A 24,349-nucleotide genomic window follows, 5' to 3' on the forward strand; every position below is an offset into this window, starting at 1 on the left:
ATCCGTATTTAACTGCTACGCGCGAAGCCGCTTGTCTAGCTTCCTGTGCAGCATTCATTCTTCTCATAGGTTGAGTCGCACAGTTAAGGGGTGGTTTCGGAGCTGCTCGTGGAGTCCCGATGTCAGTAACAGTTTTTCAAATGAGATAATGGTAAAGCATCAAGATGGTGGGCAAATAATTGTATTGTATAGTCTAAGGTCTAAAAATCAAGAGAGGAGAGGAATAAAGATATAATATAAAAAGGAGATTACGAAACCTTTAAACTAAGACTCGAACTAAAAATGCCCTATTACACTATTACTATTACGTAATATCTATTTAATACATCTCTTTAAAAAGTATAGTAATAATAGCCTTACTATAATAAGCAAAAAATAAAGCTAAAGGTTTAATTCGGGATCCTTAAAAGCCTATTTAAGCTTCCTAAGAATTATTGGTAAAACTTGACAAAAATGAAATAAAAAGGCCCTAGTCTATATTTAGCCTAATTGGAGATCAAATGCGTGAGCAAGTAGTGGATACTGCTTAGGGGCTGCTTAGGGGCTGTTTAGGGACTGCTTAAGTTGCTTAAGCTAGTCAAGTGAGCTGGGTGAGGAGAGGGTCAGCCGAGGGTGATTAGCGCCTGAGTAGAAGCAGCGAGCTTACTAATCGACCTTGGGATGAAGAAAAAAAAAGTTGTGTTCAACTGCCAAAGCCAAAAAGGCGCAGAATGGCGTTCAAATTCCAAGGCCAAAGTTGCGAATGATAGTTTCATCGGGACCAGCGTCCGAAAAGGAGATAGTAGAAGCTCAACCGGTGCCTGTCAGAACAGAGCTTGACAAGGCGCTCTGGCGAAATTGCGAGCTGACTGACCACTATTACGATTTGGTTGCGAAGGAGGATAGTGTTCAATGGATGACATACGACGAGCTTGAAGGAGTTCAATCCAACGCGATGATCAAGTGGATACAGGATCCAGCAAAGAATCCGTTATTCCATAAGATGGGTGCCCGTAGCTTGGGTTTGAAGCGAAGCAATGGCCAACTCAGCGAGGTGGCTCGCACTGCCAAAAGGCCTGAAACTAGAAGGAAAGTTATGGAATGGGAAGAAAACGCATGCGAGCACCTTGCACCGCTGTACAAAGAGATGGTATTGTTGCGCACTGAAATTGCAAAGTTGGGAAGACACAAGAGCTTCTTCGAATACAAAAGTCATTTCAAGATGATGGATGCCAGATCTGTTGCTACGTCTCTCGAGGACTTGAGAAAGGATTTAACGCCTCAGTTCCAGAGTCACATGAAAAGCATATCGGAAATGACACTGAAAGACCGCAACTTCTCAGCCTCCACTACACAGTTGCGCCAAGATGTCCAGCAGAGTGGTAACGATATTCAAGCCTTTCCAGCCTCCCATGAAGAATGTCAACTTCACTGGGGAGAAGTTTATAAATACTCGTTTGAGAAGCGGAAGAAGTTTCCATGGCGAGAGGAAGTACACGACTTTCCTGACTATTTTCCTCTAAATACCACTCTTCCCGGCTTGTTGTCCATATTTGGCCATGTCTTTGGGATAAAATTTCGAGAGATTCTCCCAGATCAAGCTGAATACACGAGATATGTTGCAGACTATGTGGCCCATCCCGACTCCTTCTCAAAAGCAATGAATCGGGAAGATACGCTCAAAGTCTTTGTAGCACATGATACTAGTGAATCGTGGAAAGGATTAACGACCCTTGGAGTTGTGGTTTTCGATTCTCTAAAGCGGTCAAATAAGCCTATCGGCGGACTATGTCTTCCGTTTACGACGGTGCGTATATTTTACTGTTCCAATGAGGAAGCTTCCTAATTCAGTGAACAGTACAAGCTAGACCGCAACCAGATGGTCAAAAAACGTGGGCCTGGAATCGCAATCCAAACTGCTTTCGAACGGGCCAGCACAGACAGACCTACTTTACTTTACCCATCAGATCTTTAAACTCTAGCTCACGAGATAGGCCACTGTATCCACCAGCTGGTGCGTGGGGATTTCTATGGTCTCCCATGGGACTTCGTTGAGATACCAAGCACGGTGGCAGAAAACGGGTCCGTGATCCCAAGATGCTGCAAAAGCTATCATCGCACTATGTTTACGATAAAGAAGAATACCTCAGAGCTTGGAAACGCAAGAAAGGCAGGGAAGCCGAAGTACCGCCCAAGCAGGCAACTCTGGAAACCTTTGATTTCATAGCATATAATTCCCATTCCACAAACCGAATAATAGATTTTCAAATGACACTGTGGAAGGCAAAGTTCGACCACACCGTCCACAGCTACTCCGAGGAGGAATTGAGATCCGCTGATTTGCAATCGGAATGCCACAGAATTCTGTCAGAATGGACCGGTATCTCCAGCCTAGGTAGCGAAACAAACGGGGCGCAAACGAATAATTCATACTTGACCTGGACTGATCAAAAAGGATACTACACATCGTATTACTCTTACCTCGTTTAAGTAAATTGGCTTCGTTCCCCATGCATGCCTTTTTTTATATATCAATAAACCCCCCGAGCCTATTATTGTATCTTTTATCTTATCCGCTCACACTAACATTGGCAGTGCTTGGGTTTACGCAGTAGATATCTGGAATGAATTTTTCGCCAAAGATCCCATGAATCAAAAGCAGGGCCTTCGCGCTTCCGCAAAATAGTTCTCGAACATCGAAGTCAAATCGAACACTTAGTAGAAAACTACAGAAAAGGCTCTTTCGAAGGATCTCAACTTCTGCTTCGGCTCGCAGAAAATAATGGGCGTCTTGAGAATACTATGGGCGCTCTAGAAAAGTTCATGGGGAGGAAGCTGAGCCTTCAGGCATTCATCAACTCTTTCAACACTCCAGAAGAACAACGAGCGTCACGTGGGTTCTGGGCAAGAGTTAAGGCCAAACTGGGGAGCAAGAGCTTTTGGGGACGATGATTCGTGAGTTTGACAGGAGGAGTGTGTGTATCCAATTCGAGCACTGTCTTGTCTCGAACGCTGCCTTGCCTTGAGCACTGCTTTGCCTCGATTAATGTACTTGCCAGGAAGAGTAAGCGTGGAGTTCTTATTTCCGACAATCAAGAAATAGTCCGCGGATCAGACCACTTACGTAAAGAAGTGAGTTACAGCTAAGTGCTTGATTTTGGGCTTGGAAAAAATGTAATCAACAGTCTGCAATGCTTATATTCGTATCGAACAGAACCGGAATAGTTAAGCTATGTGCATTAGCCTAGTATCGTGAATCTTTTTGTCCTGCTCTGCTCTCATTGTTGTCTAGCTTCTCGACGTCTGCCAGAAGCAAACTTCCTAGGATCCCTGATCACGATTGCTTCACGTGACTGACCGTCGGGGAGCGAGGGGGAGGGGGGTTCCAACATGGTGAACAAGCTTCTACGAGGATGAACCGATATACAGACTTGATAACCGAATGTTCTGTACCTTTGGCTTGTAACATGCCCAAGTATTTAGGATGTTGATCGTGGTAGTTAGGAGGGCTAAGCGAGGCTCAATTCGGCTAGCACGTGCATAGTGGAAAAGGGGCTGGAAGTGTCTTGGTACAGCATCCTCATCACAAGCTCTTACTACTGTCAAGAAACAGTGGCTCGTATTTGTTGTTTCTGATGTCTTCATGGATTGCCCTGCTGCTCTGGTTGATCTATCTCTCGCGATTTGCAATGTTCCACATCTGACTCGATCACGCAAGCGAGCGCCTCAAAGACGAATCTGTGACCCCCACCGACATCTTCAACAAACACCAAATATACTTCTTATTAAGCTTCAAATACCGGTTTGTCTTATCATTTGACAACCCCATTCATTATCAGCTGCGTGGTCCCCTATTCATCGCAGTCCAAGTCATTTTCGATGTTCCTTGCAGACGTAGGCAGGGGCTTACGCGTTTCGATTGGACAACACCACATGTCGCGATATTTCGAGCGCAGATGACATCTCCAACCTAAAACAAGGCGTCATCCCTCGTGTTTCGTTTCCGAGAACTCTTACATACTTCTAGCCCTCCATGAGGAGGCATGTCTCTCGAGAAGATGTTCCTCCAGACATCCCAATGCATCGCTTCACGAAGACACGGTATCAACGACTCGCGTCAGAAGGCTCAACTTCTGAAGCTCCAAACGAGGGAGATTCAGAGTATAAGGACGATGAGTTCGCATATGACGCATCGGAAGACTTCCAGAAGATTTCGAGGATACCGACAAAGATGATAGTGATGTCTCATCAAAGTTGCTTGGGAAAGGTAAATCATTAGCTCTGGGTGTCTCGGGATCCGAAAAGAGATTCTGGTTCCAAAGGTCGAAGGACTTGTATGATACCGAAGCAATAGCTACTCAGCCCTCCGTATTTGATGATCCGGAGACTCTAGAAGACTACAGACCCGGTGACGATTGGGAGAACATCCATCGTTTCGATCCCGATGAAAGATGGACGTGGGGTGAGGAGCACAAGCTGATCAGGAAAATTGATTCCAGAATTATGGTATTCGCTGCTGTTATGTTTATGGCTTTGGAGCTGGACAGGTCAAATATCTCCCAGGCCTTAACGGATAACTTTCTGGATGACTTGGGCATGACTACAAACGGTAAGTTGATATTCCCAGGAAAACACGTGACCATACTAACTGCTTAGATTACAATCTTGGAAACACAGTCTTCAAGCTGGCATTTCTCTGTGCAGAGCTTCCCTCACAACTATTGGCAAAGTGGATTGGTCCTGATATTTGGATTCCCACTCAAATGGTGGTTTGGTCCCTGGTGGGTTCTGCCCAGTACTACCTCAAGGGGCGAAATTCGTTCCTGTTCACTCGAGCGCTACTGGGTATGCTTCAAGGGGGCTTCATACCTGAGGCAAGTTCTGTGTTGAGTTGTACTTGGCTTTCGTTAACAGATACTTCAGGTAATCCTGTATCTCTCGTACTTCTACAAGCACCACGAGCTTTCCTTGCGACTTGGCTTCTTTTGGACAGCGTCGGCGATGGCAGATGTTCTCGGTGGTTTCCTTGCTTTTGGTCTCCTGCATCTCCGAGGAGTTGAAGGTCAAGCTGGATGGAGATGGCTGTTTCTAATTGAAGTGCGTCTTCTGAACCTCGTTTGCATAGTAGACTCACAATTTGTTAGGGACTAATTACCCTCGTCGTTGGAATTCTCGCCTTCGGACTTATGCCGTCAAGTCCGACCTCCAGCGCCGGCTGGCTACGAGGAGAGAAAGGTTGGTTCTCGGAACGCGAAGAAAAGATTATGGTGAACAGGATCATTCGCGAAGATCCAAGCAAAAGCTCCATGCACAATCGAGAACCACTTACCCCGAAGCTGCTCTGGCAGAGTATGAAAGATTACGACCTCTGGCCTATCTACATACTAGGTTTGACGTTCCAGACTCCCATGACAGCACCATCAAACTACCTCACCCTGTCACTCCGAGGTCTTGGCTTCGATACGTTCAACACGAATCTGTTGGTCATACCGAGCAAAGTGCTGCACGTGATTACCATGCTAGCTCTCACCTATGCAGGCGAGGTCTTCGGCGAACTTACCTTCACTGCCTTGATTGGCCAAATATGGGCCCTTCCTTTCATAGTTTTTATCAACATTATTGATATCAGCGAGATCAATAAATGGGCAGCTTGGGGGATCATGACAGCTCTGCTTTGTTACCCAAATGGTACGTCCAATCCGATATATTTTGGTTTTCAAGCTGACTCGACATCTTGAATTCTAGCGCATCCAATTCAAGTAGGTTGGAACTCCAGGAACTCGAACACTGTCCGCTCTCGTACTGTCTCGGCTGCCCTTTATAACATGTGCGTTCAAACATCGGGAATCATTTCCGCCAATATCTATCGAGAGGACGATGCACCTCGCTACAAGCGTGGCAACCACGTTTTAATCTCACTTCTCATTCTCAACATCTTCTTGTATCTCGGTACGAAAGCATATTATGTAAAGCGGAATGAGTACAGAGACAAGACATGGGCCAAGATGACAGAAGATGAAAGATTAGACTATCTAGCGACAACAACAGATGAAGGGAGTAAGAGACTGGATTTTAGATTTGCTCATTGAGTGAAACGACATTATAGAGGCGTTTGAGCAAAATAGGAAGCAGCATATCGAAATGCTGCCGAGGATGGCTGCCGTCATGCTAGGACGGTGACCGCACGGACTTTAGCGCCGTTTATGCGGGGTACGGAGTAACTTCATAAGAACTGCATCCCTCAACATCGTTTCTCTCGACATTCCTTCACTCTCAACAAAATCGAGTAGGATCATTTTGCAGCGTTTCCTTTTAGATATGTCGTCTATGGGACGCGGTCCGGCGACGCCGCACTTAAGCTTCATGTGCTGAATTGAATTTCTCATTGGGTCATCCTAGTGGATGGACGACAAATTTGTCATTCTGCTCCTTGGTCACATGTGCGAATAGAAAGAGGATATGGGTGCCGTCCGAGATTCTCGCCATCATACTTCAATTTCTCTATCAGCAGTAATATGTATGGCCACGGCACTGTCATACTTCGGCAAGTGTTTACTGCCAAGTGTAAACCTCGTCTATGAAACCAGTTTATCGGCAATAGACGATTTCGGCTATTATACATAATTAAATGCTTGCAGCTGGTAGGACGATGTATATTGTTCGAATGCGATAATTTGTCACGTCAGTTCTTGGATCTAAGATCGCCTCCCATAATAGATTAATTTCCGAACCCGGTAGTTAAGGTTTGGTGGGGAAACCTTGGATTATTGAATACATTTGGCTATGTTGGTGGATAAACGAGAAATAAACATCTCAGCACTGTATATCCCTGGACAGCGGCAGATCATCGTGCCCTAACGTACTCTGATAAGTGGAGTTGGAATGTTTATATGTAGTCGAGTGAGCTCGACACAAACACGTTTGAGTATCTCAATTGTCACTGAAACGGATCAATAACTTTGATTTGCAAAGATGTGGACTTCTCTCGCAGTGGGCCTTGCTGCGCTCGTCGCGCCTTCTCAAGCCGGCCTTCGATTCGGATGCTCGACTCTCAGTATCCAACGTCTCGATCCGATTGTCCAACCTGGCATTAATCCATCTACACATGTCCACCAAATCATTGGAGGGAACATGTTCAACGCATCCGTGGATCCAACGATTGATGTTGGCAACGCAGCTTCTTGCACAACCTGTGTTTTCGCTGAGGATTTCTCCAACTACTGGACCGCTACCTTGTACTTCAAGCACCGCAACGGCACGTACAAGCGCGTCAAGCAATATCCGAATGCAGATCTCGTCAACGGTGTTCAAGGTGGAATGACTGTCTATTACACCCAGCAGGATTTCAATTCCAATGGCAACCAAAAGATCACGGCTTTCAAGCCTGTGAGTAAATCAGTTGTATGATTGCAGGAGGCTAACGGTTCTAGGGATTCCGCATGACCGTTGGTAAGCCGACAACGAACACCAAAGACCAAGCAGTCAAGAACACAGGCATCCGCTACACGTGCCTTCAAACTATCATGACAAGAGGTGCCGAGACTCCCGACTTCCCAACAAAACCATGTCCTGCAGGCATCATGGCCATCCACCATTTCCCCGCGTAAGTATCTTCTCTACCACACGCATAGAAGAGCCAATGACTAACAACAATTAGATGCTGGGACGGCAAGAACCTCGACAGCGCCGACCATCAATCACACATGTACGACACCGGCAAAGGCGGTTTCCAAGTCGCCGGACCCTGTCCATCCTCGCACCCTGTCCGCATGCCTCAGGTTGCCCTCGAGACAATGTGGAACACCACCGAGTTCAACGACAAGTCGCTCTGGCCCACCGACGGCTCGCAGCCCTTCTACTGGAGCACCGATGACGATACGGGATACTCTAGTCACGCTGATTACCTGTTCGGCTGGAAGGGCGACTCGCTTCAGAAGGCTATGGATTCCTCGTGCATGTTTGATGCTTGTGGAAATGGGAATCCTCTTAAGACTCAGAATGCGGCGCAGATGAATGCTTGCAAAATTAAGACTTTTGTTGATGAGCCGGTTGATGGATGTAAGTTGTTTTGTTCTTTGTCTGGAGGTAGAAGCTAATACGTTGTTTCTAGGGCTTCCTCAACTTCCAGGTGCTCCATCCTTTATCAAGGCATAATCGAGTCCGGCTTCCGGAGCTTTGTTTCTTAGTCGTTCAATTCATACTTTCGTTTCAGAAAGCAAAGATGGTGGAGATTAGTTGGCGAGGATTCTCGTGGTGGAGGAGACTGGGGGTCCAGGAGATTAGCGATTGTGAAAGTGGTTTTATTTCTATACTCGTTGTAGGAGTGAATTTTTTGTATCCTTTAGTGGCTGATATCAAGAATGAAGGATGATTTAACTGCTTGTCGAATTGTGAGAGTAAATAGTCTCCGTACGTTGCCATTGCAAATAGTTTCCATCTGGATACACAGACAACGTCATATAAGAACGAGAACTATTTTGCTGCCTGCTCAAGCACGAAGAAATTTAGAGTCACATGACTAGTTCGCTATGTCAACATCTCATGTAATACGGCGGACTTGCCCAGGTATCGTGAACCACTTCTCTCTTTTTTGAGTGCCGTATGGGGCCAGTAAGCTTGCTACTTTTGCTAAGGCGCTAATCGCCTTTAGCTCGGTCGACTCGCTTGATTAACTTGAGCACCCTGAGCAGCTCACCTGAGCAGGTCTGAACCTTCTGAACAAAATTAATCACATCATCACATTTTTGTAACTTCTCGGTTCTTAGTCAATCAAACTTGATCTAATCTCTGTTCTCCTATATCATTTTTGTCAAAATTTGAAAGGCGCTGCTAACAGAGCCGAAGCGAGTTCTCAAGGAACCCAAAGTGGATACTTTCCAGGAATATACTCAATAATCTGCCTACGGTATGAGTTCCATTATTATAGATGCTACTAAGCTCCTCTGTATTATTTTGTTAACAATAACGATGTTCGAATCCTCAGAAGCTCGTCACCACGAAACGCTGCAGCTTTGACAAAACTCTCATTCCCACAAAGCGTGAAATTGGTCTCGAAGCCCCCGCTCGTGACATTTCCCACAGCCTTGAGATCAGTCTCCGTTGGCCCAGTAAAGACCTCCCAGCTCGATATCCCTGTTGCTCCATTCCAACTCACGTGCAACACACCATCTTCCACTACCGCATCGGGATCCGCAGCTGGAGTTCCGACCCACTCCTGTCGATAATTTCTGTATGATGCGGCCCCGGGGAAATTCATGGCGGAATTATTGTCGTACCCGTAACGAATACTCATCCTGACGTCGTGGTCCTCAACCGGTCCAAACTCTTTCATTGCAGGTATTTGGCCGTATCCTAACAATGTGTTGCCGTTTGGGAGAGGCCAGAACGTTCCCATTTGGTCGTTGAAGATCTCTACTTCGGGATCGGCGAGGTTCTTGAGCACGGTGGCTGTCTTGGTGACGATATTGAGATGCAGCTCGAGACCTTTGGTTTGATGGCTGCCGTTGAATGGGTTTGCGGCGTTGAAATTGTTCATGTAGTGGAGAATGAGATCCGTATCAGTGACGTTCTGGGCGCGGGCGTGGTGTTCCCGTGCCTGATTGCTGTTAGCGGTGCAAGACTTCATTTGAAGAAGTAGTACGTACAAAGTGTCCATCTTCTGGCAAAGTAAAGTCTCCTCCGGTGTCACCCTATTGAATTTTAGCTCTGTAAAGTGGTTTTTGATAGACTCATTACCTGTATTTCCACTGGATTGCTCCTGAGCTGTTCAACATGTACGTTGTCCACATATGGCGCCCGTTGACAAGATATCCATCGCCGATAGCCTGAACCGAATTGACATGAAACCAATCATAAGGACTTGTTCGAGTACCGTTGCCAACAAAATTTGCTGCTCCGAGAGGGGTGGCCTTTGAAAGGTTGAAGGGTATTCCGGCTTCAAGTGCACTCCACTGGAATAATGTTTTGTTTGTCTTGATATCAACCTCGACGAAGAGAGAATCATAGACCCATCCGTCCGTGGAACCGTTGACAGATGTTAGATCTGCTTGAGTGATGTTGTACATACTGATGATGATTGAACCGCGTTCCGTAATGAACGATTCGTGAACGTCTGCGTAGCAAGGGAATGTGATATTGGGAGCGTGCAGGGTGACGACCTGAACCTGAGGACAAACTCGATAGATCTCGGTATATGTTTCGCCCAGTATGGAGATATGACCGTAGCCCATCGGTCCATCGCTACCGCCGGTCCAATAGTGTAGAACTGGTTTTGAGTCCAGGGATTGTACGAACAAGTTTGTGTAGGAGAAAGTCTCGAGAGACCCTACCTGGCTGTTCCAAATTAGATCTCCGTCGTCTGACATTATGACAGCGGCGACTTCGGCGACTCCATTGAAAGAAACAGGGGTGAGAATGATGTATCCAGGAGCGAGGGGTTCTCCAGATTTTGTGACATTGAAGACTAAAAGTGTAGCAGCGATTGTCTTGAATGACTGCTTCGGCCATGGCGTGACATTCCGTCGATTCATTTGGTGAGCCAGGGCCGAGGAAGAGGTACAAGTCCCGACCAAGGCAATCGCAGCGAGAATGAGGTCGAGAAGATACATCATGATATGCTCAGAAAAGCTAGGAAGATATGGAGAAAAGCTAGTGGGTTCAGGGTGAAAGCTTTGAGATAGGCGAGGAAATAAATCGTAGTTAAGCCTTACAAAACGATCACACACACATATATATAGCTGGCCAAAGTTGCAATGACTTTGCAATCTGACTGACCATCCGGGCCTTCTAGATCTCCAGCGCCAAAGAACTTTGGAATGCCAAGGAAAGCAACTGATCAACGGGGATTAGAGCATCGACTCTTAGGTAGCTACAAAGAATCAGTAAAATTACCGACAGAAAAAAATCATCACTTATTGTCTGACTACAAGGTCTACATACCCCTATCCTAGCCGAGCTTCGGGCCGAGGGCGCTGCACCTTTCCCCCAATAAACAGTGTGATTTGACAAGAACACGATTTGTGCATATAATATCAATTTCAAGGCCTCTTCAATCGAGCAATCCATGGAATTCAGCCTTCCAAGTATGCAGGTACGACAAACTCAAAATTTTAACCGCGGTTAGAGGTAGGTCGCTTAACCTCTTGGAAAATGCCAAGCCCAGTGACCACCGCATTAGGCTAGGCCTAGAACAGCTCGAACAAGGCTTGACCATGACCATGCCCACGCACCTGCAGTCAGCAGCACAACACTCGATGGACCGCGTATTGTATAACACGGGAGAGCATTATTGCAGTGAGGCACAGATGGCCAAAAACAGATCTCTGACGACGTTGAGATGATTGATGACGCATGCAAAGCTTTACGCAATCAATGAGCCCCTAAGTTGCTGCTGGACTTGTTCCCAGAGACCCGTGCAGGCTTGATCATGCATCATGTCCGTCCAGAGGAGTTCCAACAGACATGATTCGACTTCTGACCACTCATGAAACCCCAAGCTCATCATACATCGAGCGGTGCGGTATGAAAACCACTCCCTATCCAGGGACTCTGTGGCAACCATTCCGCCAATGTAATATACCCAGAGAAGAACTTTTAGAGATGACAGGTCTTGATCCCATAATTGCTGAAGTTCTGCCGTTTTGGTCGTTGTCCGAAAGGAGGATTGTAAATTTTCGCAAAGTTTTCGCAACATGTTTTGGTTCGGGGTGTCTCGAGCAAGTGCATACTCCATGAATATCAGTGCTGCTATGCGGCAAGGTTCATACAGATATGTATGAGCTTTTTCAGTCGGTGGAGATTTGGATTTTTGGGTAGAGAGCAATCTGTTAAAGATGAATGATCTTTTCTCCACAAACAATATAGTACGATCTGAATCTCCATGGTCGGATGCGAAGCTATCTTGCAGAGCTAGAAGATGCCGAATATTCTTGAAAATGACGGAGAGTGGTGCAAGAACACCTTCCATGGACTCCAGTAGAACACAAGCTACGCCGCCAGACGCAGAGGTGTCGATGAACCCGCTTTCTCCAAGTGCGGCGAATCGTGGCTTCGAATTCGTCAATGTGACGGCAATGAGATCTAACCTATAAATATGTGAATAACGTATAGACGAGAAATGCTGTGGAATTGGCACCTTGTTACAAGAGCATGCAGGAGCCCGCCGAGTCCCAATGTTTTTAGCCCTCCGCGTATACGAACCATGCGTGCCAATCCATCTAAATGAAGCTGCATCTCTGGGAGGTTGCCATTGTAATTCTACGCGCAGTCAGTATCCACGCAACAGAAAGGCATCAGAGACTCAGATTTACCGCAGTCCAAGCCATCAGAACCACAGCGCCAATGATGGAATCACTGACGCCATCTGGAGACTTTAAACATTCATTCACGAGTCGGATAGTGTTCGCTTTATGCCTCAGTGCTTGAGTACTTGCTTGTCGTTTGTAGAGACCGTCGAGATGCACGGCAGCGTTGTGCAATGTTGCTTCAAGAAGGAGTTGATCTTCCAAGGCTTGATGAAACCATAAAGCTCCGACACGGTTATCCGTTTTGGGGGGGAATCGGAATGGTCTGTGGCAAAGAAGTAAATTGACTAGACTGTTAAGGGTGCATTTAGGACGAGCGTGTGTAGTTACGTACAATGATTCAGCAGATAATGCTGCTCTTGGCTCAGACCGACTGATTTTGTGCCGGCGGGATCAAGATTCCTCAATGTCTCACGAGCGTCATTCTGCTCTATTGGTTGGGCCAAATCGGTACAAGTCGTGGAGGCTTGATCCAAACTGACATAGCTTGAACTCTGCTCAAGTTCGGATTCGAGATCACGGGTTGGATCCCAGAGAATGTTAGTCATTGATAGCTCGTTTTTCTCGTTGTGGAGAGGCTCACAGAAGGCCGAGTAGATTGAAACACGTCGAGCTGTTGCAGCCTTTGTCTCCGCCTAAATGCTCGCATTGCACCAACTCTGACGCGCCTCCGGGTGGCTGCATCTTGTTCTTTGACTGGTTTATCGACGTCCACGAACTCCCACTTCTGACCTAGAGGATTTGTCGAGTTTATATTCAGCATCTCTATGACTGTTGATGTCTGGATTCGAGTATCAAGAAGATGAACGTCTCACTAATGTTATCAGGGCGCAGTTGTGGGTGCGGGTGCCTTAGGCTCAAAGGCTGCAGCCCCTGTACCGGTCGCATTCCCACAGCTCAATTCAGCTCATTTGAATGAGATCGGAACCACAGGTCTAAAACCCCTGGAAATTGAGATTACGATACTAATCGATTACACTGAAATCCTTGTTTTGTTATAATAAGAGTATAACTAAGAAGAAGTCGTAATATTGGAGCTATTCAAGGTGCTGGAAGCGTACTTTTGGTGTTCCTCCACTGCTCACCTCAGCTCACGTTAAAGTATTAGATACTCATATCCTTCCGGATCTTTAGGCCGCTTAACTCCGTCTTCATTCTGTTACTTGGTACCTCCGTAACTTGGTATAGGGAGTTGACATCCCCTTGTTGTTCCCTTTCCTATTCATCAACTTAACTCTCTAATTCTCCGGCTTTCGACTCCAGTGTCAATCAGCATGAAGTTAGTCATTGGCGGTGCTACAGGTTTCTGCGGCCGAGAAGTCCTCCGACAGGCTCTCCGCTGCCCCCAAATCACATCTGTTGTGACCATTGGCCGTCGACCAGTCGTTGTGAAAGATCAAGATACAACGAAACTGACTGATATTGTGATGGAAGATGGAACACAGTACTCTGATTCCACTCTCGAGACGATCGCTGATGCGACCGCGTGCATTTGGTAATACGCCGCTCAATAATTCTACCTCAACAAAGAATGCTGACAGAAGTGCAGGACAACTGGAGTCACCCTCTCTAAATCCAAAACCATGCCTTTCGACGAGGTCAAGAAAGTCACACGTGACTACACTATTACCGCCATCGACGCCTTGTGCAAGACCAACAAGACGGGCAAGCCGCTGATGTTCATCTACTACAGCGGGATGGCAGTGACGCGGGACTTGAACCATGACTGGGAACCCATGAGGGCAATCATTGATCCTAAAGTAGCTAAGATGCGCGTAAGTTCTCGTCATTTCGTCAAGTAATGTTATTAATCCTGACATTGGTAGTGTATGCTCGAAGTTGAGTTAGTCGAGTATGCAGAGAAGAGTAGCGGGAGCGTGGAGGTGTGTTGCGTGAGACCAGGATATATTGTGGGTGATAGGGAGATTCCAGGGTATCAAGGCCGGATTACCAAGGGCGTGCGATACCTGAGATTGAACGGACTGATCTCACCGCGGCAGTGTTGAAGCAAGGGTTGGAAGGCATCGAGAAGGATCCATTGACGAATGAGGAGCTTGTTCAGATTGGGAAGGAAGCTTTGCCAAAATATGGCTAGGTACATCAATATATGTTCTGAAAAGATGTCTACTATGTAAAAGTTAGTATTTTCGACGAATAATATGAGTAAGGAAAGTAAGGATCCTGAAAAGTGCAAAATGCAAGATAATATTGTTCCAAAGCTTGTGATGTAATTTGGAAGGAAAAGGTAGATTCCTCGGGATAGCAGGGAGTCCACGTTGTTCTTCATATTGCCCATTTTGTGCAGTTGTATCCTTCATAGATTGGTGTTTTGAATTTTTTTTGGGGGCGAGTTGAACCCCCTATATTGACCAACAAGCTTTGGAACAATATTATCTTAAGTTCCAAAGTCTACTGTAAGCTTAGGAGTTAGGTAGTTCTTTAAGTATTCCTTCTATTCATGGTAAGGTTTCTTGCTTAACGGAATCTTCGCTTTCCTGCCAGGCTCTTTTCTATCCGCTTCCCCAAATTTGGGTGGTATATTGCGGATTTTCCTTCTAACAGACTACGTATTTTCTTTCTATGATTATTCTTATCACCTGCTTCCTGGTATCATTCTACTTAGCGATCATTCCCCTTGATGAAGATTAACAAACAGAAGAACTTGAAGAATTCAGTTGAAAGAGCTTTCGTAAGCATCATATAAATGGTGGGGACTTTTGCGGCAACTGCTAAACCAAGCGTCAACGATATCCTTGCTAGAAACGATCAACTGCAAATTGCCCTTGCTGTAGCCAGGTCGTTGAGATTTGCGTATGATCTTGGATTGTGGGCTATTTTCTTTTTTTTCAATATGACATTGTCTTAACATGAGGAGAACGAGGAGAACAAAGACATGGAACGTGTTATCCAATGGGAACGCGCCGAGGAAGAGGTGAGCGATATTCAGAGGCGTCATGGAAAAAGAAGGTAGGGGGTTTTGAGGCGAGGGTATCGGGTAGAAAGCTCTTGCTTCGACTATATAAAGCTCATCTCCCGCGTAATGGAGGGTCACGTGGGTATCGCCACCAGCCATTGTAACGGCCGAAAGGTGCAGACGGAGTTGATTCTCTCATCTCCATATGGAGGAAGTCCTATATGAGAAGCTTTGACTAATAACCCATGATCATTGGGCTGTGTCTTGTGCCAATGACCACCCATGAAGCCAGCCTTATGAGTAGACATATTAAGTTTGAGGTCATCTCCTCTCTTGCGAAATTACGAAGATGCAAGAAAATAAGTGGGAAATGCATCAGATGTGCGAGACAACGATGACACGTTTTTTAAGGATGACTGTGCATTTTGGAAGCAATGCATGAGCTGTGAGAGTTCAACCTCTCAGTTAGCCTTGCTTGTGTGATATTTTAAGATTCTTAGGGCCTTGACAGGCTGGAAATATGTAGCACTGAGGATTACAATTCTATTCAGGACAGAACCGTTCACCGAGCGGCTAAGCACGGAGCCCGTGCTACACCGACCTATTCACCAAATGAGCTATTGGCCAACAGAATGCCTATTTTGGCCAAATTTAGGGCCTTTTGACCAATGGAACGGTATTAACGAATAAATTAAGCGTTTTATTAATAAATTAATCTACCCAAAATAAGCTAATATTTCAAACCTAATATTTGATTCCTCTCTTTTTTGCGCTAAATCTACGTGAGTAACACAATTTAATAAACTCGGATATTATTATTTCCATGTTTAAAGGTCTTTTATCATGTGATTTACCGATTATAGCTTAAAAATATACTTTTTAAGTACACTTTAAATATGCCAAAACATCAACAATAGCCTATTTATCGAATTAATTGATAATAAATTTTCTTTGAAATACTAAGCACGGGAAACACTTATGCTTAATCTTCTTCTTAAACATTGTCTTTTTTTTAAGTATTTCGGGTATTATATTAATACCCCTCATTTATCCTACACTATGACTACTACTACCCAGTATTTAATTAAATATTAACGCAATACTTTTATATTTTCATTTACCACTTCATTATTTCATTAAACCAAATGAATTAATCATCGTTTGCAAATACTCGATTTATACTTCCGGAGCCGGTTTTTAAAGTTAATAAAAAAAATACTAACTTCTATAATATTAAATAATAAATATTTGGCCAAATAACTGATCTATTTATGAAACAATGAAATTTGGCCAATAGAATATTTGGTGAATAGGTCGGTGCAGATCCCTCTGAAGAAGATATGCCAAATAACACAGACGGTCGCGTCGATATCCATTCTCAATATCAACCACCCGCGGACATTGCTATTGAAATCCCTGGCCTCAACTTCGAGTTTACAGCCCCTGGCTTCACTTTCACACCCCTCCCCCTCCAACTCAAGTGGAACCACACCATCCCTGCCCTGCATTGCTCGACTAGAACATACGTCTTGCTCCTCATCGCTATGTCTGTGGTTGCATTCATCTTCTGGGTTCGATATAAGAATCCATCAACGACCTAACTTCCTTTTCGATATGTACATTCTTTGTTTCTATTAATTAAAATTATATTAATCATTTATCTAGACTATTTTCCTCATTCAGTCATCGCAGCAAATGGTTTTTGTTGTTCGGTGAATTCATGGCGATGGAGTCTGGGGAATTGTTTTGCAAGGGAAGGCAGGGGATAATGCATGAGAATGGAATGGCGTTTAGAGTGGAGCAAGAAGTTACTGCGTTGCTTTTGATTTCTAGGGACAGGCAATAAATCGCGCGATTTTCCATGAATAATGTGTTCTAGTCCATACGTCAACACCTGCTGTTTATGAACTAACCCCCCGCCATTCATGAATAGCGGGGTGTGTATGGCACCCCTTGTTTATAAACTACACCTGCCATTCATGAATGGCATGGCCAGCCATAGGTAAACAGCGCCACTGATGAACAGCCCTAGAATAAGGCCTCGATCTTAGTCCTTCAGCACCTCAGCACCTCTAGCACCTCTAGCACCTGCTGCACCTCTAGGGCAAGAGTCTTAGAATACTGAGATGCTAAGGTGCTAAGATGCTGAGGTGCTAAGGTGTTGAGGTGCTGAGGTGCTAACCTTAGGGTGTGTTTGGCTCACGGATATGGGTGGGAATGGAGAAGGCTGTACCACCAAAATTTTAAGCCGAGTGTGAATAGAGGGTTTAATAGAGAGCATTGTTTGGCCCACTAGTAAATAGGGGGCTCTATTCAGATCGAATAGAATAGAATAACTCTATTCGCGAATAAGCCTAACAAAAAATAAATATGCAAAAAAAGCCCTATTCTCTTCGAATAGATTAAATTCAACCACAATTCCACTCCTCAGCCTTGCCAATTATCTCGCCAGCCAAGCAACCCACACATTCACATTTACATTCAATTCATGAATAGAATAAAATTTGATTCCCTCACACTCGCGCTAAAAATAAACATTCAAATTCGCCAGCCAAACACACCCTAAGTTAGTAAGGTGCTGAAGTACTAAGATCGAGGCCTTATTCCAGGGCTGTTCATCAGTGGCGCTGTTTAGCCATGGCTAGCTCGATATGCTCTATTTGTTTATGAATGGCAGGGCTAGTTGATAAACTAGGGGTGCCATACATAAACACCCCGCCATTCATGAATAGCATATGCCATTCGTGAATGGCGGGGGTCCTGTTTATAAACGGCAATTGTTGACGTATGGACTAGAACAAAGGTGTATCACGTGAGCACTTGGAACTACTGGCCACAAGATTCACAGATAATCATACAGGCAAGTTCACACAATACCGCGTACAAAATTTTTAAGTCTATTATACTATAAGTCATATCACCCTATTCAGATACCAGTTCGAGTGGGGTGATTAGCGCCGGAGTAGAAGCGGCGAGCTTATTGACCAACCTTGGGACAGAGGAAAAAAAGGTTGTGTTCAGCTACCGGGAAAACCTTTCAGAGTCAGAGATTGTCCCGAGATGTTGAGATTGTAAGTGGTTGATTGATATTTGTTCCATGTGAACAAGCCACCATGGGCAACGATCGCTTCCTCGAGAAGTGGCCTGCTAGATCGTTTAGTGTGAGCGCATTATTGAGTATCGTTTATGAAGAGAACCTTACCCAGTTTTAGAGCCCTTCGCTTGACTTTGCACTGCCATGATGTAGGAAGGAGTTGATTGTTAGATTTGGAATCTGGGTTGTTTCTGAGACCCTTGATATATACTCACGGTTCTAAGCTCAGGAAAGTTGGGATCTTGATGGATACTGCGGAACATAAATTTGATGGTTGATGGCCTTTCAGCCAGCCCTAGTGTGGCAAGGTTCATAAATCTTCGTTGAATTTGCAAACTGTCCACAGACATGAGCCACGGGTCGAAAGATATTCCTAGCCTTTCGTGATTTAAACCTTGATGAACGACTGGGTATCATGGATCACTTTTCTCTTCCTTTTGAATCACATACATTTCAAGCTTGCCGCTCTTGCTCAGGCGCTAATCACCCTCGGTTTACCCTCAACTTAGTCGACTCGCCTGAGTACCCTGAGTACCCTGAGTATCATGAACAGCAAGTAAGCTTCTTCGGTGTAGATGACGTCCATATGTCGACAACCGGAAAGGTTCGATGTAGTGGAAGGTTAAGAAAAGGTACGCGGAGGTGGTGGAAAAGCTCAGGGGAAAGAAGGGTAGCCGTCGTCACTCGCTCTTTATAACCCCTGTCGGTATGATCGATGTTCCAGATCCGACGAAGGGTATGGACAAGTACCGACTCTTGGTTGGAGGAGCCTGACGAGTGTCAAGCAACCGCTTCGCTCAATTGAAATGAACGAGTGGCAAGATTTGATCCGGTGGCACTTTGCAGGCACTTGCTGACAAATAGAGCTCCTCAATTTCAATCGCTCCCTTACTTTGGATTTGAAGCTATTGAAGAGGCAATTGAAATGGTCTAGTGATACTTCATAGGCACCTGCGGGTCTAGTAAATTCCCTGAGGTGAATCGTCCCTTCACTTTGAGTGACTTGAAAGTATCCTCACTGGTTAGCGTCACTGCAGCGTCTTGACAAACACTCAATGCTCACGGCTGATTGAAGTTCCTTCCTATTTTATGATCGTTTTCTGCAAGTCCTATCCCAACCAAACCTCCGATTTCAGGATGGGTAGTACGCCTTATAGACTTGAAAACCCCCCTCTACACACTGAACCATGCCAAAGAGAACAGTGAGGGTTAGGACAATTGCAGCCAACCAAAACGTGTACCATTGTACACGACGCCGTCGATCAAACCACCACTGTGCGAGTGTACTCGGCTCAGCTTCATCGAAGGCTTTTTTGAGAATACTAAGCCGGTCGTACCAAAATACGAAGTTTTCGATCTGACGTTCTTCTGTGGTGAGGTGTCCAGATGTGCTTGTCTTCTTGTCCAAGCTAAACTTCAGCTGTTGTGCCTTGAACCATTTACGTGATTCTTTGTCGTACTGAGGGAAGAGTAAAGATATCGTTCGCAGGGTTTCCTCGATGAAGCCAGCCGGAAAAATACAGTTGTTTTCATGGTGCTCCAAGAAAGACGCATGGTGATAAATGGCTATTCTGGTGTCATCGACCATCAATCGCAAGTGGTCCGAAATGTTGTCCGTCCAAATGATCTGCAGACCTGCAATGCGTTCCAGATTCCGTGCAGTGAATAACCTGTCAAGCTTGACCGTTACCACACGTGATGGACCTGATACTAAGCCAGCGAAACGGTCTTCGACGAGATCTTTTAGAGAACCAGCCTTCCAAAGGAGTGGCTTCTGGCCAGGAACGAACCCATGCTGAATTTTACCAACATCAATCAGCCACAGTCGCACGGCCAGATCGATTATATAGCATAAGGGCTCATCATCATCAATTGTAGATGGATGTTGGACTTTGGTACGCAGATACTCCTGAAGACGCTCCCTCGTCATGATGGGATGTTTGAGGCGGTTCACTATATCTGCGACGTCTGCGTGGGTTTTGATGATAGAATTGAATCCTCTCGAATGCAATGCGTTTCTGCATTGATCTCCGTAGTATCGAAGATAGCTGTCACCAATGCTTGGATCGTTTGAGAAGTCTCGAGCGGTGTGCGTTGAACTCCAAATTGTATTCAGAATCGCATATTTTGTATCGTCATTCAAATAGACTGCACGAACGTCGAAGTCTAATGAAGTTGACATTTCCATTTCCAAAATCAAGGCTCAATCAGCTGGCATTATTTTGTTGTCCATTCCTGAAGATTGGTCCGCAAGTTTTCTTTTCAGTCCCCCTAAAGATGGCTGGGGTTGACTTCCAGTCGGTGCGCCTTATCAAGGCTGTTGAGCACTGCCACCACAAAAATTTCTTTTGATAAGGCCGTACGAGGCTCGGGACACGGGATAGCTTTGCACCTTATCTTTTTGGCTTTTCTGAAAGTAAAGGCTTGACTAGATTTCATTATCTTTCTGAACCCCCACGGGTCTCTTCGTTATAACAAGGCTCATTTCAATATCTGCGATTCGATATTCCTTTCAAATCTACCAACGATTATATTGAATCCATGACTTCCACGGTCACAACCACTGTTGATTTATCAATGATTGGGCTGCAAAGACTTACTTCCTTCAAGCAGAAGAATCCATGGCCTAATCCAGAGCGCTCAATTGGTATCAGCTGGTGTCCGCTGGGCAAGAATTGGTGTTGGGAGGCTGTTGGCCCTGCGCAGGAAATTGCACGCAAAATACTGTGCAAAATCAAAGATATCCTCGAGTCTCAACATGAATACTTGAACGAAGGGGTATGCATCCGAAGAGTCCTTCTATTCGGCCTGTACATGATCGGTCGAACAAAAGCTCAAGCTAGACCGACAATTGTTTTCAGCTGCGAAGACAAGATACAAAGACAACGTGCCATGAAGGCTGTAAAGGAAAGTGCGATTCTTGATGGGCACTCTTGCGTTTGTCTGGGAGAATCGTCGAGGCCTCCAAGGCTTTCTAGCGAGCCGCAACAGCTTGGTGGTCTGAACGTCCTGAAAGAAAGTGTCCATGGAGATGAGACGCATGCTCAGGGACAGGCCCGGGATGCGGCAAGAAGGACAATTGAAAATGGGCCTGAAGAAGTATCGAGAACTCCAACACTGTCCGCCCAACGATCACAATCTGATGATCATACAAAGGATGTCGAAATGACAGGTGACACAAATCATTCCAGCCCGGTTCATAACATGGTTTACTACATTTCGCCCCTGGGTGGTGTGCATGGAATTCCGATCATAATCAAGGATGCGACGGGCAAGGCTCCAAACCGAGATTCGACAGTTAGGGGATTCATTTGCGTTGGAGAACAGCTATTTGGTCTCACCGTTGCGCACACGTTCCAAGACAGCATGCAGGATAATAAAGAGACAAAGGACGACGATATAGAATTCTCCTTTGAAGACGATAGTGAAGATGAAGGCGAGGTCGCCAACGAACATGACTTCATATATATGACAAGCCGTGGTCAGTCTACTGCATTCGTTTCTCTGATTAGCTCTACTTAATACTTGTATAGGGAGCATGTCGCCCGATCAAAGTCTCTTTGAGGGATCGACCTCAGCAGACACTACCGAGCACAATTCACCGAAGATCAATCTGAAGGCTTCCCCTTCCGCCACTTTGAATCGAATAGAATCGCTGAAAGGTTCGACAGAGCATGTTCTGAGCCCTCTTGGCCGCCTAGCGGTACTCTCGGAGGCTTCCCAGACGAGCGACCTCGACTGGGCTTTGATACGTATTGACTCACCTCTACCCCTGTCAATCCATGAATCACCTAGATATACTCGTACTCAAAGCGTCGCACGAGAAATACCCCGGAAATCTAAGATACAAGTTATGACAACTACCGAGTATATCATTCAAGGAACCATCACTGGGGGTTCAACCTTCATGCAACTTCCTCACAGCGTCGCATTTCAAGAAATGTGGTCTGTACAGCTCGATGGACCACTGAGTGAGTATTAGAACCCACTATAGATAATCTTACGTTCTAATTGCACACGACAGGACACGGGAATTGCGGATCTTGGGTTGTCGATTTCGAAAGTGGGGAATTTTATGGATATATCACTGCTGGAGATCCACGCACCTCTATCGCCTATATCGTTCCCGCATATCAGGCTTTCCGTGACATTGAGCAGAGATTAAACAAGAAAGTGAACTTTCCTAGCTTTGAAGAGACTTCCTCTTTGCAAAGAGCTCAAACGCCAGAGAAAGCTTCATTACAGAGCCAGACCTTGTTCTCTCCACCACAGCATGAAAAAGTGTTAGTAGATGGCTCTCTTCCGAAAGGGGATTGCCGCTACATTTTGTTGCATGCCGAGCTCAAAGGCTTAAGGTGCTCTTGCACTGGGTTGATGCGGAATCGATCAATTCCGGGGAGTACCTGCGACTGTGGTCATCAAGCATGCTACCATGCTCTGGAAAAGGATTCGACTTCCTCTGAGGGAAAAGAACTTGTGATTTTGAGAAACAAAGTTGCTCTACTAGAAAAAGAGCTGGACAGAGAGAGGCACAAAGGCCTTACCGACAGGCTGGGTCAACTGGAAGATCTTGTTGACAAAATGAGGACAGAGAACGAAAACGACTTCAAAAATACGCATCAAAACATCGCAGGTCTTTGGCAGCACATCGGAACTCTGATTAAACAGACATCGTATTACGATGACCAAATTGAAGGATTGATTGACGATGCGGAACGAATGCGTTCTCGGTTAACTGAAATTGACGATGCGTCCATGTGCATCAAGGATAGGGTCGAGCAACTTGAGGGTTCTTCAATTACTACAGAACCGATCACTGCTAAGCAAATATCAGAAGATGAAATCGAGACTGGCAGTCCAACGGACCCTCAACCTCGATCTAATGTTGAGCTCGCTCATATACAAATGTTCAGAGAAAGACTCACCTCGTTGGGCACCAAAGCTGAGTCTTGGACAGTTCATGTTTCTTTGCTGCCGACAGCCTCACAGCCATTCCCCTTTGAGAAGGATACCGCGGCATACAAGCGATGTTTGTCGAGAGGCCTTAATCAAATGATTGTCATCACCAACACAGATCACGAGTCATTCACTGCCGCTGTCAACGAAGCTTTCTCCAAGATCTTGCGAGGGCGTCCTTGGCAGCCTCTTATTGCAAGAACCTGTGACGCTAGAAATCTACGAGGACTTCCGATGCTACGTCAACTTCCAGATCGGCTTAATAGCGGGAATTATGACGCTGATTTTCTGCAAAAGAACTGTGCCATCATGGACGAGGAGGGGAAAATATTGGACATATACATCGCAATGGTGGAAGACTCTTTATCATGGGCTGAGTTGAAAGCCATAGCTCCATATACGCTAGGCCTCGATTCATCATGGACATATGATCCACTCTTGGATGGGCCATATAACGAGGGCGGCGAGCACAATCTCGGCGTGGCAGTACCGGATAAGTTGCACCCGGCTGGAGATATCCTGCCTCCTTGGTCGCCATCACGGAAGCGCAAGGAGTCTGACATGAGTAGAACACCTAGCTTCAGTTCTTCATCACAACCACAACGTAGTTCCACCGGTATGGGAGGCAAAAGACGGCGAGAAGAGACGCAACCGAGATATATAATTTAGTTATTGGAGAGTGATCTCAGTCCAGGTCCGCAATGGCACAAAAAATTGAAATGATTCTATTTCGGTTCGCAAGCTTTAGATACTAGTATCTGAAGACTCAATCACGTATAATTTCTAGAGTTGGATTCTAGGCTATTTGTCGAGAACGCTGATATATACTATTTAGTTTCAAGCTTAAAAAAAAGAATTCTTTCCGGTTATTTGAGCGAATAATCTTTGTTGGAAAGTTTTTTATAGCGATTGATAAACTTTTCCACACCCATGCATTACTTTTCGCACTATCTCCGCATTATTCGCATTTCAATGCTTAATGCTCAAGATTTTCATCGATTCAAGAATAAATAGTAATCCTCAACAATAGGACAAGTAACAATAATATCCCAAAGAAAGGTGAAATCTTGATTAATACTGCCCAACGTAGATTTAGACGTTTAT

General features: G+C 45.3%; 8 protein-coding genes across 8 annotated transcripts; 5 read left to right on the forward strand and 3 right to left on the reverse strand.

Annotated features, from left to right (window-relative positions):
* Positions 1-742: 742 nt before the first annotated feature.
* LY89DRAFT_754058 (zincin) lies at positions 743-2,199 on the forward strand (the record flags this gene model as incomplete). The annotated part of the gene is made up of 2 exons (XM_018221305.1): positions 743-1,786; positions 1,838-2,199. The coding sequence occupies 2 exons, from the start codon at positions 743-745 to the stop codon at positions 1,952-1,954; spliced, it is 1,161 nt and encodes a 386-aa protein (XP_018067722.1). The 3' UTR covers positions 1,955-2,199.
* Positions 2,200-4,012: 1,813 nt separating this feature from the next.
* Positions 4,013-6,266, forward strand: LY89DRAFT_709189 (MFS general substrate transporter; the record flags this gene model as incomplete). The annotated part of the gene is made up of 6 exons (XM_018217743.1): positions 4,013-4,155; positions 4,218-4,588; positions 4,636-4,853; positions 4,903-5,076; positions 5,124-5,667; positions 5,725-6,266. 6 exons carry the CDS (start codon positions 4,013-4,015, stop codon positions 6,066-6,068), a joined length of 1,794 nt encoding a protein of 597 aa, XP_018067723.1. The 3' UTR covers positions 6,069-6,266.
* A 685-nt stretch (positions 6,267-6,951) lies between these two features.
* Positions 6,952-8,305, forward strand: LY89DRAFT_651554 (uncharacterized protein; the record flags this gene model as incomplete). The annotated part of the gene is made up of 4 exons (XM_018212167.1): positions 6,952-7,365; positions 7,410-7,582; positions 7,637-8,037; positions 8,090-8,305. The coding sequence occupies 4 exons, from the start codon at positions 6,952-6,954 to the stop codon at positions 8,131-8,133; spliced, it is 1,032 nt and encodes a 343-aa protein (XP_018067724.1). The 3' UTR covers positions 8,134-8,305.
* A 621-nt stretch (positions 8,306-8,926) lies between these two features.
* LY89DRAFT_737350 (uncharacterized protein) lies at positions 8,927-10,586 on the reverse strand (the record flags this gene model as incomplete). Its single annotated transcript, XM_018220243.1, has 3 exons — positions 8,927-9,574; positions 9,620-9,668; positions 9,715-10,586. 3 exons carry the CDS (start codon positions 10,584-10,586, stop codon positions 8,927-8,929), a joined length of 1,569 nt encoding a protein of 522 aa, XP_018067725.1.
* Positions 10,587-10,917: 331 nt separating this feature from the next.
* Positions 10,918-13,061, reverse strand: LY89DRAFT_721396 (uncharacterized protein). The gene is made up of 5 exons (XM_018218644.1): positions 12,865-13,061; positions 12,616-12,811; positions 12,288-12,568; positions 12,113-12,234; positions 10,918-12,062 (listed from the first exon to the last, which is right to left on the reverse strand). The coding sequence occupies exons 1-5, from the start codon at positions 13,042-13,044 to the stop codon at positions 11,339-11,341; spliced, it is 1,503 nt and encodes a 500-aa protein (XP_018067726.1). The 5' UTR covers positions 13,045-13,061; the 3' UTR covers positions 10,918-11,338.
* Positions 13,062-13,387: 326 nt separating this feature from the next.
* On the forward strand, positions 13,388-14,376 carry LY89DRAFT_721397 (uncharacterized protein; the record flags this gene model as incomplete). The annotated part of the gene is made up of 4 exons (XM_018218645.1): positions 13,388-13,776; positions 13,831-14,056; positions 14,108-14,164; positions 14,203-14,376. Exons 1-4 carry the CDS (start codon positions 13,556-13,558, stop codon positions 14,374-14,376), a joined length of 678 nt encoding a protein of 225 aa, XP_018067727.1. The 5' UTR covers positions 13,388-13,555.
* A 4,991-nt stretch (positions 14,377-19,367) lies between these two features.
* LY89DRAFT_687514 (uncharacterized protein) lies at positions 19,368-20,551 on the reverse strand. The gene has a single exon (XM_018215515.1). It carries the CDS (start codon positions 20,475-20,477, stop codon positions 19,422-19,424), a length of 1,056 nt encoding a protein of 351 aa, XP_018067728.1. The 5' UTR covers positions 20,478-20,551; the 3' UTR covers positions 19,368-19,421.
* A 1,321-nt stretch (positions 20,552-21,872) lies between these two features.
* On the forward strand, positions 21,873-23,914 carry LY89DRAFT_651562 (uncharacterized protein; the record flags this gene model as incomplete). The annotated part of the gene is made up of 2 exons (XM_018212168.1): positions 21,873-22,260; positions 22,314-23,914. Exons 1-2 carry the CDS (start codon positions 22,143-22,145, stop codon positions 23,912-23,914), a joined length of 1,719 nt encoding a protein of 572 aa, XP_018067729.1. The 5' UTR covers positions 21,873-22,142.
* Between the last annotated feature and the right edge of the window lie 435 nt (positions 23,915-24,349).

This window comes from Mollisia scopiformis (genome assembly GCF_001500285.1).
Source record: "Mollisia scopiformis unplaced genomic scaffold LY89scaffold_19, whole genome shotgun sequence".
Classification (NCBI taxonomy): Eukaryota; Fungi; Ascomycota; class Leotiomycetes; order Helotiales; family Mollisiaceae; genus Mollisia; species Mollisia scopiformis.